We start from the raw sequence: 14,834 nt of genomic DNA on the forward strand, positions 1-14,834 counted from the left end.
AAAAAGCATTACTTCCCAAAGTTATTTCGGTTGATCTCAATTTTATGCGATTGGCTTATAAGCAGTGAATCTTCCTCTCTTGTAGGCGATGGGATGGAAGGCTGCCTCTGTAGTGAGTGAAGTTGGAGGACACTGTGGTTCTGAAAGCAGCCTCATTGCCTCCTGTCCTATAGCTTTGAGCCATCTACTAATGCCTCTTAAACTTAGGGAAATAACGATCTCTCCAACTAGAGTTATTTCATCTAAATAAGGCTTGGAGAAGTCAGGAGTACAGATTGAGAAAGTTGAGCAGCTTTCTAGGGTCTCCATTATTTTGTTTGAAATGGTGTATTTTTCAGCATGTCAGATAACAAAAAACACATTCAAAGCCAAATCCAGACAATTTGGGACATAAAAATTTATGTCATTTTTAACACTAATATGTTAAATTATGTTGTATAGTCCAAGTTTTATCCATACCGTTTTAATAGTTTTTAGGATGGTGATAATCTCAAACCAAAGATATATTTACAGCATCATTCATATGTTAATATCTGATTAATGATGGATTCCTTCTGTAGGTCTTATGCCTCAACTATAATCATATTGAATCAATCATGCCCCGACTAAAGCCTCAGACTCACTTGACCAATAGACAACTACTCTACCAGAAAGTGCCTTCAAGTGGCTATGGGCAGCAAGGAACTTCAAAAATAAACAGGTATTATTCTTTTTTTTTACAACTAAAAATAATTTTGGTTGGGAATTTAAAAAGCAGTTAGTCACATTAATGACAGCAATACATACATTTAGCTTATTTTAATACTTAGTTTAATAGCTGCATGCCAAAAATAAACTTCACAAATAAAGAGATACCAAAATACTCCTTTTTATTGTTTTTCCCCCAGCCTTCTCCATTTCATACTTATATTGTAAAAAATGAAATAAAAGAAAAAACCTTATATTTTAATACCTTGGTTTTTTAAAATTGAGATACAATTCACATACCATAACACTTACCCTTTATGTACAATTCAGTGATTGTTTTAGTATATCCAAAAGGTTGTGCAACCATTACTACCATCTAACCTCAAAATGTTATTACCCACAAAAGAGCCCCTTACCCAGTAGTATGGACTTAGGTTTCTTTTAACCTTTGTTTTGGTTGTTTCTAAATTACTTATCTGGTTACTTAATGCCCCAACATCAATGGAAAAGATACCTTATGAAGAAGATGAGGACATACCTCCCATCTTCCTACACTTTTTTGGTAGGAAAATATAAATATATCTCCAAGTCAAAATACTTTCATTCCAGTTTTCCCAATGAAGGGCATTCCTTGAGTTTTTATCACCTTTACTGAAGTATAATTTACATATAATAAAAAACTCACCAATTTAAGTGTACAGTTTAATGAATTTTGACAAATGTATTTAGTCATATAACCATTACCACAATCAAGGCACAAACTATTCCCATCCCAAAACTTCCCTTTATAACTCTTCGCAATTCCCTCCCTCCACATCCTGGTGACAACTACTGATTTGCTTTCTATCACTATCATTTTGCCTTTTTCTAGAATTTCATATGATTAAAATCATATAGTAAGTAGTCTTTTGTATCTGGCTTCTTTCACTTAGCAGAATTCTTTTGAGATTCATCTATGTTGTTGCAAGTGTCAATAATTCATTTCATTTTATTGCTGAGTAGTATTCCATTATATGACAAGTTGTTTATCTATTTACCATTGATGAACATTTGGGTTGTTTCCAGTTTGAAGCTATTTTGATTAAAGTTGCTATGAAAATTTATACACATCCTTTATATTGGAGACTACTCATATTTGTTTTTTAACAGCTTTACTGAAGTACAGTTTACTTACCATATTCACTCATTTTAAGTGTATAATTTTTACTAAATTTATAGAGTTGTGCAACTACTACCTACTGCAGTACAGTTTTAGAACATTTCCATCACACAACAGAGAGATGCCTTGTGTCTATTTGGAGTCAATTCCCTTTTGCACCTCTAGCTCCAAGAAACCACTAATCTACTTTCTATAGAGTTATGTTTTCTAGACATTTTATATAAATGGAATCATATAATATGTGGTCTTTTGCATTTGACTTCTTACACTTAGCATAATGTTTTTGAGATTCATCCATGTTATAGCATCTATTAGTAGTTCATTCTTTTTTTATTGTTGAATATGTTGGGCATTCCATTGTCTGGATATATGCCACATCATGTTTATCTATTCACCAGTTGATAGACATTTGGATTGTTCCCACTTTGGGGCTGGTATGAATAATGATGCTATAAAGATTTGTGTAGAACTATTTGTATGTGCTCATGTTCACATTTCTCTTGAGTAGACACCTAAGAGTGAAATTCCTGAGTCGTATGGTAATTTAATGTTTAACTTTTTAAGAAACTGCCACACTGTTTTCCAAAGTGGTTGCACCACTTTACATTACCAAAAATTTTTGAAGGTTCTAATTTCCCCACATCCACACCAACACTTGTTGTCTGTGTTTTTGATTACAGCCATTCTAGTGGAGTTAAAGAAGTATCTTATTGTGGTTTTAATTTGCATTTCCCTCATGACTAATGTTGAGCAGCTTTTCATATGCTTATTAGCCATTATTATATCTTATTTGGTGACTGTTTAAATCTTTTGCTTATTTTTCAATTATGTTGTTTGGTTTTTTATTATTGAGTTCTTTAAATATTCTGGATACAAGCCCTTTATCAAATAAATGATTTACAAGTATTTTCTCTCAATGTGTGGCTTGTCTTTTTATTTTCTTAAAGTGTCTTTTAATTAAAAGAATTTTAATTTTGATAAAGTCCAATTTATCAACTTTTACTCTTACAGATTATGATTTTGTTGTTGTACCTAAGAACTCTTCGCCTAACCTAAGTTCACAAAGATTTTCTCATATGTTTTCTTCAAAAAAATTTTTTTTTCTCTTACATTTAGGACTATGATCCATTTTGAGTTTATTTTTGTACATGTTGTGAGGTAAAATGTGAGGGCTAAATTCATCTTTTTGCACGTGTATATTCATTTGTCCCAGCACCACTTGTTTAATATACTATCCTTTCCCCCACTGAGTTGCCTTGGTACCTTTGTTGAAAATCAATTGACCATAAATTTAAAAGTTTATTTCTGGATTCTTAATTCTATTCCATTGATCTAGGTGTCTGTCCTTTTGCCAGTTCCAGACTGGTTTGATTACTGCAGCTTTATAAGTTTTGAAATCAGGACATGTAAGCCCTCCAATTTTGTTCTTTTTAAAGATTGTTTTGGATATTCTGGGTTACTTTCATTTCCTTATAACTGTTACGATGAGACGGTTATTTTCTGGAGAACAAAAGAAAGAAAGAAAACCTGCTGGACTTTTGATAGGGATTGCATTGAATCTATTGATCAATTTTGGGACAACTACCATCTTAGTAGTAATAGTGAGTCTTCTAATCTGTGAACATGGAATATTTCTCCATTTATTTAGATCTTTAATTTATCTCAGCAATGTTTTGTAGTCTTCTGTGTATACATTTTGTACTCCTTTTGTTAATTTTTTGTGAAGTATTTTATCCTTTTTTATACTATTGTGAATAGAAATCTTAATTTCATTCTCAGTTTATTGAAGATGTATAGAAATTCAATTGATTTTTGTATATTAATCTTTTACCCTGTAATCTTTCTGAACTCATTTATTGGTGCAATAATAGTTTTTTGGTGGATTCCTAAGGATTTTCTAAATACAAGATCCTGTCATCTGAGAATAAAGACAGTTTTACTAATTCCTTTCCAATCTGAATACATTTGTTTTTTTCTTTTTCTTGCCTGATTGCACTGGCTCTTGCTTTTTATTTCAAGTAACTCTTTCTGTATTTCTTTGTTCTTTAGCATATAAAACTGTTTTTAAAGAAGAAAACGTGATTATTATATAAATTATGAAGACAGAATATTATAGTTTGATTTATTAGTAAATTCATTCTTTTTCTTTTTTAACTTCAATTTATAGTAAGTACATACTAAACTGTCTTTTCATGTTTATACAAACAGCTGGTTTGAAGTTAAGTTTATGGGCTCAAACTTACATGTGTGTTTCAGAGATACAAATAGCAGTGAAAATTTGCCTCCAATAATGCACAGTTTAGAAGTTCTTCATTTGGGCTACAATGGAATTTGTAATCTGATTCAGCTACAGCTTAACAGACTAAGAAATTTAAAATTCCTCTTTCTTCAGGGTGAGTAGCAACACTGTTCATGTGTAAGTCTTTATTATTAAAAACTGATTTGGTTATCATCCTGTTTTGAAAGCAAATATAAGCATCAACATTAGAACAGATTCATTGACAAAAATATTTTAGTAATCACTAATAGGTTTATCTTGGGTTATTTATAAAAATAATGTAAACGTGATATTCTAGAGCTATAGAATATTGCATTCTAGCTCTGACACCAAAACACATGGCATTTTCTATGCAGCATGAATGACATAATGGGGCTAGAGTGGTGTCAGTGGAAAGGGTGTGTCCAAAATGCAGTTTAAAAGAAGTAAATATTAGTACATAATGACTAGATATACAAGGAAAGAAAAATAGTTCAAGATGTTTGCATGCTTTCATTAAGAGATTGGGCAAAATGAGGTACTAAAGCTAGGGAAAGATTAGTGTTGTGACAACTTTGAGACATTAAAATGGAAACTTTTTCAAGTTGTAGTACTGCACCACAGGTCAGAACTGGAGATGTATATTTTAGAATTATCCCAGTGGAGGTAACAGGTAAAGTCATAGCATATGTGCTTACTTAGGAAATAAGTATAGAGAAAGAATGAAAAGCCAAAAGGAGATGTGGAGACAAACCCACTACCTCTCAGCAATTCCCTTCCACACCCCACACCCGATATTAAGAAGGGTGGAATAAGCACCAGCAAAGGAGACATTCACAACATTTTGAAAGAAAACCAAGAAATACAAACTCTAAATGTCAGGAGAAAAGAGGGTGATTGACCTAAAGTCAAATGACAAAAAGAATGAGGCCTATGAAAAATATACTGGATGCAAACAATTGGATTCAACAAAAAAGGAGACCATAAGTAACCTTCAGAGAATCAGATTTCGAAGTGTGGGAAGAGCAAAAACCAAAGTGAAAACAATATAGAGGGTAGTGGTTGGATAGGCAGTAAAGGCAACAAACAGAGGTCAGAGGTTGCATGCTCAAGGAACTTGTCCCTGAAAAGAAGGTAAGAGATCAGATGGTAGCTAGTGAAATTATAAGCATATTTAAAGGTTTGTAAAGAGGTGAGTTAGGTTAAAGATACTGAACAGGAGGAGATAATTCTAAGGTCAGTCTAAAGAGGGAAGAGGGCAAAAGTTGTAGAGGAGTACACACATGTAGGCAGTGATAAGATGAGGCCATACCATGCTCTACCAGAGACTTAATGAACTTACATTTCACATGTTGTGTTAAATTTGCAAGATGGTGGGAAAGGTACAGTCTTTAGGGAAAGGGCAGGGTGGGGCTGTAGGGAAGCAAGTTAGAATCTTAAGGATTAAGGGTCAAATTTATCTAAAATGTAACTATCTAGTTAAATAAGTGGGAGTTGGGAGACCAACAAGATGGCGGAGGAGTAGGATGTGGAGATCACCTTCCTCCTCACAAATACATCAAAAATACATCTACATGTGGAACACTCCTACAGAACACCTACTGAACATTGGCAGAAGACCTCAGACTGCCCAAAAGGCAAGAAATCCCTACGTACCTGGGTGGAACAAAAGAAAAAAGAAAAAACAGAGACAAAAGAATAGGCACAGGACCTCCACCTCTGGGAGGGAGCTGTGAAGGAGGAAAAGTTTCCACACAATAGGAAGCCCCTTCACTGGTGGAGACGGTAAACTGTAGACTTCAGGTTTGCTGTCTGTGATTGACTTGTTTCTGATTTTTATGTTTATCTTAGTATAGTTTTTAGCACTTGTTATCATTGGTGGATTTGTTTATTGGTTTGGTTGCTCTCTTCTTTTTTTAATTACTTTTTAATTTTTTTATTTTAATAATTTTTAAAATTTTTTAAAATTTTAATTTAATTTAATTTAATTTATTTATTTTTTTCTCCCTTTTCTTCTGAGCCATGTGGCTGACAGGGTCTTGATGCTCTGGCCTGATATCAGGCCTGAGCGTCGGGGGTGGGAGAGCCAAGTTCAGGACATTGGACCACCCGAGACCTCCCAGCCCCAAGTAATAACAATCAGCAAGAGCTCTCCCAGAGATCTCTGTCTCAACACTAAGACCCATCTCTACCCAACGGCCAGCAAGTTCCAGTGCTGGACACCCCATGCCAAACAACTAGCAAGACAGGAACACAATCCCATGGATTAGCAGAGAGGCTACCTAAAATCATACTAAATGCACAGACACCCCAAAAACAAACCACTGGACGCAGCCCTGCCCACCAGACAGACAAGATCCAGCCCCACCCACAAGAACACAGGCACCAGTCTCCTCCACCAGGAAGCCTACACAAGCCACTGAACCAACCTTACCCACGGGGGGCAGACACCAAAAACAACAGGAATTACGAACCTGCATCCTGTGAAAAGGAGACCCCAAACACAGTAAGTTAAGCTAAATGGGAAGACAGAGAAATATGCAGCAGATGAAGGAGCATGGTAAAAACCCACCAGACCAAACAAATGAAGGGGAAATAGGCAGCTACCTAAAAAAGAACTCAGAGTAATGACAGTAAAGATGATCCAAAATCTTGGAAACAGAATGGAGAAAATACAAGAAATGTTAAACAAGGACCTAGAAGAACTAAAGAGCAAACAAACAATGATGAACAACACAATAAATGAAATTAAAAATTCTATACAAGGAATCAGTAGCAGAATAACTGATGGAGAAGAACGGATAAGTGACCTGGAAGATAAAATAGTGGAAATAACTACCGCAGAGCAGAATAAACAAAAAAGAATGAGAAGAATTGAGGACAGTCTCAGAGACCTCTGGGACAACATTAAACACACCAACATTCTAATTATAGGGGTCCCAGAAGAAGAAGAGAAAAAGAAAGGGTCTGAGAAAATATCTGAAGAGATTATAGTTGACAACTTCCCTAACATGGGAAAGGAAATAGTCAATCAAATCCAGGAAGTGCAGAGAGTCCCATACAGGATAAATCCAAGGAGAAACACACCAAGACACATATTAATCAAACTATCAAAAATTAAGTACAAAGAAAAAATATTAAAAGCAGCAAGGGAAAAGCAACAAATAACATACAAGGGAATCCCCATAAGGTTAACAGCTGATCTTTCAGCAGAAGCTCTGCAAGCCAGAAGGGACATGTTTAAAGTGATGAAAGGGAAAAACCTACAACCAAGATTACTCTACCCAGCAAGGATCTCATTCAGATTCAATGGAGAAATTAAAACCTTTACAGACAAGACTTTTTAATGACGGCCATTCTGACCAGCGTGAGGTCATTGTAGTTTTGATTTGCATTTCTCTAATAATTAGCAATGTTGAGCATCTTTTCATATGCTTCAGCCATCTGTATGTCTTCTTTGGAGAAATGTCTATTTAGGTCCTCTGCCCATTTTTTGATTGGGTTGTTTTTTTGTTATTGAGCTGTATGAGCTAAGAAGCATATCTTCTGCAGCACTTTTATACATTTACTTTTATCAGTATCAACTATTTTAGCACTTAACTGTTGAACAGACAGATTGGGTCAATTCAGTACGTTTTGTACATCATATCTTAAAGGAGAAATTTTGCCAAATATTATTTGATGATGATGCTACCTTCCTGTAAATTACACTCCTGTTTCTCCTTGGAAATATGTTCTTTTTAATACTTCACTTCTTAAAGAATCATTAGATAAAAAAATATTTAAATGAAGATAGATAACTTTTATTCAGTTTGGGCTCACTTGACATATCATGAGTTATCTTTTTCAGGGAATGAAATCAGTCAAGTTGAAGGGCTTGACAACTTAGAAGTCCTTCAGGAATTGGTAGTGGACCATAACCGCATCAGAGCCTTTAATGATAGTGCCTTTGCCAAACCAAGCTCTCTGTTGGCACTTCACCTAGAGGAAAACAGACTACGAGAGCTGAGCAAATTACAACCTTTGGTAAAACTAGAGAAACTCTTCCTAGGATATAATAAAATCCAGGTAACATTATTTATGAGATTTACAAGACTTAACTCCTTTGAATATAAAGCTTCCAAGCACACCAATGAAAATTTTGCTAGTGTGTTATTTATCATTTATATGACATGTAAATACTCTAGGATGCAGAAATGCTCACCCTGCTGCTAGACTTATAAACCCAACCAACCCACATGCATCTACCTGCAGATGCTCTAAGAGATATTTTCTGTTCCTGACTTCTCTTGGTCCAAGCTATTTGTGCATCTCAATCCCAGACTCCCTCTGCCCCTTTAACCTTAACATATGTACTTGGTCTACCTGACATTTGAATCAACTCCTGATAATGGACTTCGACTTGGCTTTAATAATCCATCTTTCCCCACTCAAGGCTTCCTAAGCTAGCATCCTGCATTTGTTTCACCTGCTCATAATTCAGCCTATTTCCATTAGGCCACTGCCCCAACTGAGCCTGCCCAAACTCTCTTCTGAGATAGTATGCAGATAAGAGGGTTGAAGGTATACACATACAGCCCTAACATTTCTCTCAGTGTTTTGCTGATGATCGCTTAGCCCTCCTTTTACCAGTTTTGCTATTTCTGCCCATACCTCTAAGACAATCTTGAAGACAAACTGAACTGTGTACTGCCCCGCAAGGGCAGGGACCATGTCTTTCTTGCCCACGTTTGTATTAGTAATATAGCAAAGCGTCTGGTACATAGTAGATACACGATCAATATTTGTTAGTGGCTCTACTTGCTGGAGTTCAGGAAGCCTTTTCTGGAGTGATATAAAAGCCTGTTCAAGGCTACAAGGAAATCATGAGCAGTGCCCCTTTCTACACAGCAACTAGGAAATATATATACAGAGAAAATTGCATACAACTCACACATCAAGGGTCAAACAACATTCATCTGAGAAAAAGCCTGCCAAAACTGGCAATGGTTCTTCCAAAGCTTTATCCAGAAGAAATCTAAATTAGGAAAATTGCTATCCTATAGGAACTCTTTCCAGTGATAGCAACTGAGCTAACACAAAGGATATGTCAAATCAGACTTACATGAATCTGAGACCTTACCCAGTATCAAGGTTTACTAATAATTTCAAGGATACACAGAGTCTGGGGCATTTCTGTGGCTTCTCAAATTCCACTTCCAAGTGATCTAAAATAGGCCTAAAAATTTTTATAGTTACTAGATGAATTGGCTAAACCCACTAGTCATCCCAAATAAGAAGAGGAGCATATCAATAACTTTGTTTTATTACTATGAACTAGCAATAACCTTAAGCTGATCTTGTTGCCTAAATTTTGTCAGCAATAGCATTTTAGAAATAACTTTGCAGAAACTAAAATGTATTTGCAAACTTTCACCAATGTTAAATAGATAATAATAAATAATCCCATCCAGTAGCAAAGGCAAGTCATTCAACTAGAGAAATAGTTTTTCAACTATATATATTCCCACCAAATATGTCAGTATTAAGTCCATTCAATATGACATGCTCCTTCATGGTTAAGGTTGTGTTTGATATGCACCTTTGAAATTGTTTAGACCAGATTCACCTCCTTTTCTACACATCTAGGTCAATCCTCTTGGGAATTAACCAAATATAATCTGAGTTTTAGAATAGATCATAAGTCTTCTGAAAAAAATATGGTCTTCCCTAGCAAGGGCTGCTGTATGGCCTATTTCCCATGTTAGAATGTCATCTTTACCCAGTCATGTATTTGGAATCAATAGTACACAGATCTGTCTTTAGTCAACAATACAGAATATTGTCAATCAAGCTCACTTCAGAAGATTCAATCATGAACTCGTTGCAATCCAACACTTACATATAATTACTTCAAATCAGCATATATTTAAAGATGTTGGGTCTAACCAAATAATAACTTACTGCTTAATTTTTTAATAGGATATGGCAGAACTGGAAAAACTTGATGGTATCTCTTCCCTCAGAGAGCTTACAGTTTATGGCAATCCAGTGAGCGTGTTATTTTTCTAATTTATTAGTTAATTTATAGTTGTATGTAATTTTTATATGTGAGAAAAGATTTAATTTTATCTGTTTCCATATGCATAAACAGTCATCCAAGCACAATTTATTGACTAGTGTCTTCTTCCAACTGATTACAATATAAACTGTCATTGTCATATACAAGGGGGTCTACGTCTTGGTTCTACTTTGTATTCATTGGCCTATTTGTCAATCCCTATAACATTACACTGTGTTAATTACTAAAGTTTTATATTAAGTCTTGATGTCCAGGAGAGTAAGCACCTCTAATTTCCCTTGTCTTCCACCTTCTCTTTTTTTTCCTTCACTGTCTTGGCTATCCTTGGCCCTTTACACTTCCTATGAGTTTCAGGAAACAGCTTCTCAAGTTATATGAGAATCTTGTTGATATTTTAATTGGAATTGCACTGAATTTATACATTAATTTTGGGAAAAATTTGCCACCTTTCCCGTTGGAGTCTTTGAAGGGATCAAATAAGTAGCACCCTTACTCACCTAACATTTGAACGAATTGAGAAATATGACAGTGGCAGATAGAGAGCTGAGAATATTTTGCTTAGCTTAGTGAGAAAGCCAAATGGGCCTGCTAACAGATGCCAAAAGTAAGTCATGATGACCCAGTAGCAGGAAATACTTGACTGAGGCCTTTCCACATGGGAGGAGAGCTTCTCCTGGAGGAGCAGAAGGCATTCTCCCAGCAATAAGCTCCTTCTCAAGAGGAAAGACAGGAGCTAAACATACCCAGTTTAATCTTCCCAGATTGGGACTTCCCTGGTGGCGCAGTGGTTAAGAATCCACCTGCCAATGCAGGGGACACGGTTTTGAGCCCTGGTCCAGGAAGATCCCACATGCTGCAGAGCAACTAAGCCCGTGCGCCACAACTACTGAAGCCCACACACCTAGAGCCTGTGCTCCACAACAAGAGAAGCCACTGCAATGAGAAGCCCGCGCACTGCAACGAAGGGTAGCCCCCGCTCCCCACAACTAGAGAAAGCCCGTGTGCAGTAGCAAAGACCCAACACAGCCAAAAACAAATAAATAAAATAAATAAATTTATTTAAAAAAAAAATCTTCCCAGATTTATCAGTTAAGTCACTCTACTTCCCCGAGTGAAGGAGTGAAGGGACTGAGAGAGCCAGTAGTGCCACATCATAGAGCTATTTCCACCAAGAAAGAAATACAATAAGCAGTCTCCCCTAATATTTATAGCATTCAGGCTTCTCTTTCACAAACACAAGTATTCCTGTGTTTATTTTATGTACTTCAATAAAGGTCTGTGATTTTCTCCTAAAGGTTTTAATCATCTTTGGTTAGATTTATTCTGTTGTTTTAATAGCTGTTTTAAACAATATCTTTTTATATTTTTCTAGTTGTTTGTTGCTAAAGTATAGAAATTCTGATTTTTGCATATTACTCTTTATCCAGGAAGCTTGCTGAACTCTCTTTTAAATTCTAATGGATTGTAAATTTTGTTGGATTTTCTCTGTAGACAATCATAGTATCTACAAATAATGACTCTTTCTTTCCAATCCTTATGGTTTTATTTCCTTTACTTCTCTCAGTGTGCTGACTAGGACTTCTTGTACAGTGTTGAATAGACACACTTGAGAGTTACTGACCTCAAAAGAATGCTTCTAAATTGTCACTATTAAATATGTTTGCTGTAGGTTATGGGTAGATAACCTTCAACATTTTAAGGCAGTTCTTTTCTAATTCCAGTTTACTACTTGTTTTTATCAGGAATGGACACTGGATTTTAACTAATTGGTAATACAGTATTTCTCTTTAATCTGTTAATATGCAAACTACATTAATAGTTTCTGGTGCTAAACCATCCTTAAATTCCTAGGATGAATACTACTTGGTCATCTTTTATACTTTATTGGATTCAATTTGCTAAAATTTCATGTAGCATATCTCTATGGAAATAAGTAAAATTATTCTGTAATTTTACTTTATTATACTATTCTTTTCAAGTTCATCAAGGCTGTTCTTGCCTCATAAAATTAATTGGGGAGTTCTCCCTTTTTTTCTAGTCTATGAATTAATTTATATAAAAGAAGACTCGTGTGTTCCTTGAAGGATAATTAATCCTGTCTCTAAAACCATGTGAACTTAATATTTTTTGAAGTTAGATTTTAAACTACTTATTCAAACTCTTTAATGGATATATATTATCTAGCCATTTTCTATTAAACTGATAAGAACAGATACTACACTTGTTCTTAACAAAAAGGCGAGAAGCAATTTCTATTTATTCAAAAGTCAATATTGAGAAGTTATATTTTTCAATAAAATTGTCCTTTTATCTAAATTTTAAATGTACTTCCATCATAATACTTTCATGAATTTTAAAAATCTCTACTATATCTGTGTTTTGTCACCTTTTTTATATCTAAATTTGTTGGGGTTTTTTTGCTTTTTCTCTTTTATTCTTGATGAGTCTTACTAAAGGTTTGTCTATCATATTAATCTCTTCAAAAAACCATATTTTGGTTTTATCAAGTGTAATTTTTCTTTTTTGTTCATTAATTTCTACCCTTTATCTTTAGTTTCTTGGAATTTACTTTTTTAAAATATTCTGGAGTAGAATGCCTAGCTCATTAATTTTTAATATTTCTTCTAAATGAATAAATTTTAGGTTACAAAATACTGCTTTAGCAACAGCCTAAAAGTTTTGATATGTCGTGTTTTTCCTGTTATTTCTTAGAATCTACTTTCAGGGACCTCCCTGGTGGTCCAGTGGTTAAGATTTTGCCCTCCAGTGCAGTGGGTGTGGATTTGATCCCTGGTCAGGGAGCTAGGATCCCACATGCCTTGCAGCCAAAAAACCAAAACATGAAACAGAAGCAATATTATAACAAATTCAATAGACTTTTAAAAAAATGGTCCACATCAAAAAAAAAATCTTAGAATCTACTTTACAAAAGATTTCTTCTTTAATCTGTGAATTATTGAGTATGTGTGTTAATTTCAAACCTATTAGGTACTTTTAGTTATCTCGTTATTATTTATTTCTAGTGTTATTACATTTTAATCAGAAGAGAGTCTATTTATACATTCTTTGGTTTTATGAAACTGGCTTTGTGGCCTTGAATGTGCTCATTTTTTAAACTCAATTTATGGCTTAGAGATCTCTCTCCATTAATGTATATGTATCTACTACATTTTAAAAAAATAGTTTATTCCCTTCTGATGATAATCTTTCTTTCTTTTGTTATCACAAACAGTGCTGCATACTTCTTCTGTGTTGTCAGTACCCCAGATCATCCCTATATTCAGAGATTTGCTAGAAGATTTGCTAAAAGTCAAGGGACTTAGCATATAGCTATACTCATGGCTAAGATTTATTACTGTGACATAATGAGGATACACAGCCAGGTGATGAAGGAAAAACACATGGGCAGAGTCTGGAAGAATCCATGTGCAGGCTTCCTTATGCTCTTTCCCTCACATGAGGGGATCACACAGTGTGCACTCTTCACACACCAACAAAAATGTAGCAACAAATGTGTTCTATTTCTGCCCAGGAAATCCCATTAGACTTAATAGCATTCAAGGGTTTTTTTGGAAGCTGGTCATGTAGGTACCCCGTGGCAATCACATACCAAAATTCCAGACTCCCAGAAGGAGAGCAGGTTGAACATGAATCCTATTGTTTGTATAAGCAGTCTAGGCATAGTGAACTACCCTTATCAGTTAAGGAATGGTGGGAGAGCTTCCAAAATCCAAGTACCAAACACTTGTCAAGAGCTCCTTGCAAACAGATCCTTCTAAAGATAACAGCCTCAAGCCTACTATGTTAACACTTTCTACACACTTTCTTACGCACATATGCAAGTATTTTTACAGTAGGTTAATACTATGAAGTGATGGATCATATAGTTCAATAGATGTGTATTGAATTAAACTGCATAGTGCCTATGGGAAATTATCATACAAGTTTCAAACTAATTACTTATAAGTGAACTTTTATAATATAATCCTATTCATGAGTTGGGATTGCCTGTAGTTAATGAACAATATCATATACTCTAAAAAGAGACTAAATCTCCAGTGGTAGCCTTGGTTAAAAAAAAAAACAAAAACTTCTCATCTTCATTTGGCATTAACAGGGAATTGAGAAATCTTTCAAAAAGGGAGTTCGCATTTATATCATTCAGTACTACAAATTAGCTGTTACCTGTCATCTCTGCTGTCTATGCTTCTCTATAAAGGTTAATCTTTGAAATAACAAGTTTTTTTAAGGAATGAATTGTTATTTTTAACTTTATTCAGATTTGTAGAAAAATGCTACATCGCCACGTGCTTATATTTCGACTGCCTAACTTACAGATGTTAGATGGAATCCCTGTGAATTCAGATGATAGGGCAAAAGCTGAATTTCACTTCTCTGAACCACAAGCAAAGAAAAATTCGGTAATAATTCTATTATTTACACTTTTCCTTTTAAAATACATAAATTATTAGTAGATGAACATTCTGTCATGAGTTTTTACTTAAATGTTTAAACCTGATGTATGATGTTTTTCTAGATAATTTTAGTATGTATTTGGTGATTACTGTCAAAAGCAGCTTGATCTGGTGAATAGAGCACATACACATAGAAGCTAGGAAAGCTCCTTATTCAAAAAACATACTTTGACATACAGCAAATTATTTTAAACT

The 14,834-nt window shown here is 34.8% G+C and overlaps 1 protein-coding gene and 1 pseudogene across 1 annotated transcript in view; one reads left to right on the top strand and one right to left on the bottom strand.

The window, feature by feature from the left end:
- LRRC9 (leucine rich repeat containing 9) overlaps positions 1–14,834 on the top strand; it is a 93,091-nt gene that overhangs the window by 68,242 nt on the left and 10,015 nt on the right. The window contains exons 26-30 of the mRNA XM_061182628.1: positions 561–700; positions 4,103–4,239; positions 7,954–8,171; positions 10,065–10,133; positions 14,445–14,585. Coding sequence (XP_061038611.1) covers positions 561–700; positions 4,103–4,239; positions 7,954–8,171; positions 10,065–10,133; positions 14,445–14,585 — 705 coding nt within the window. The remainder of the gene's footprint in view (positions 1–560; positions 701–4,102; positions 4,240–7,953; positions 8,172–10,064; positions 10,134–14,444; positions 14,586–14,834) is intronic.
- Positions 12,293–12,414, bottom strand: LOC133086187 (U2 spliceosomal RNA; annotated as a pseudogene).

This window comes from Eubalaena glacialis, chromosome 2 (genome assembly GCF_028564815.1).
Source record: "Eubalaena glacialis isolate mEubGla1 chromosome 2, mEubGla1.1.hap2.+ XY, whole genome shotgun sequence".
NCBI classification, from domain to species: Eukaryota; Metazoa; Chordata; class Mammalia; order Artiodactyla; family Balaenidae; genus Eubalaena; species Eubalaena glacialis.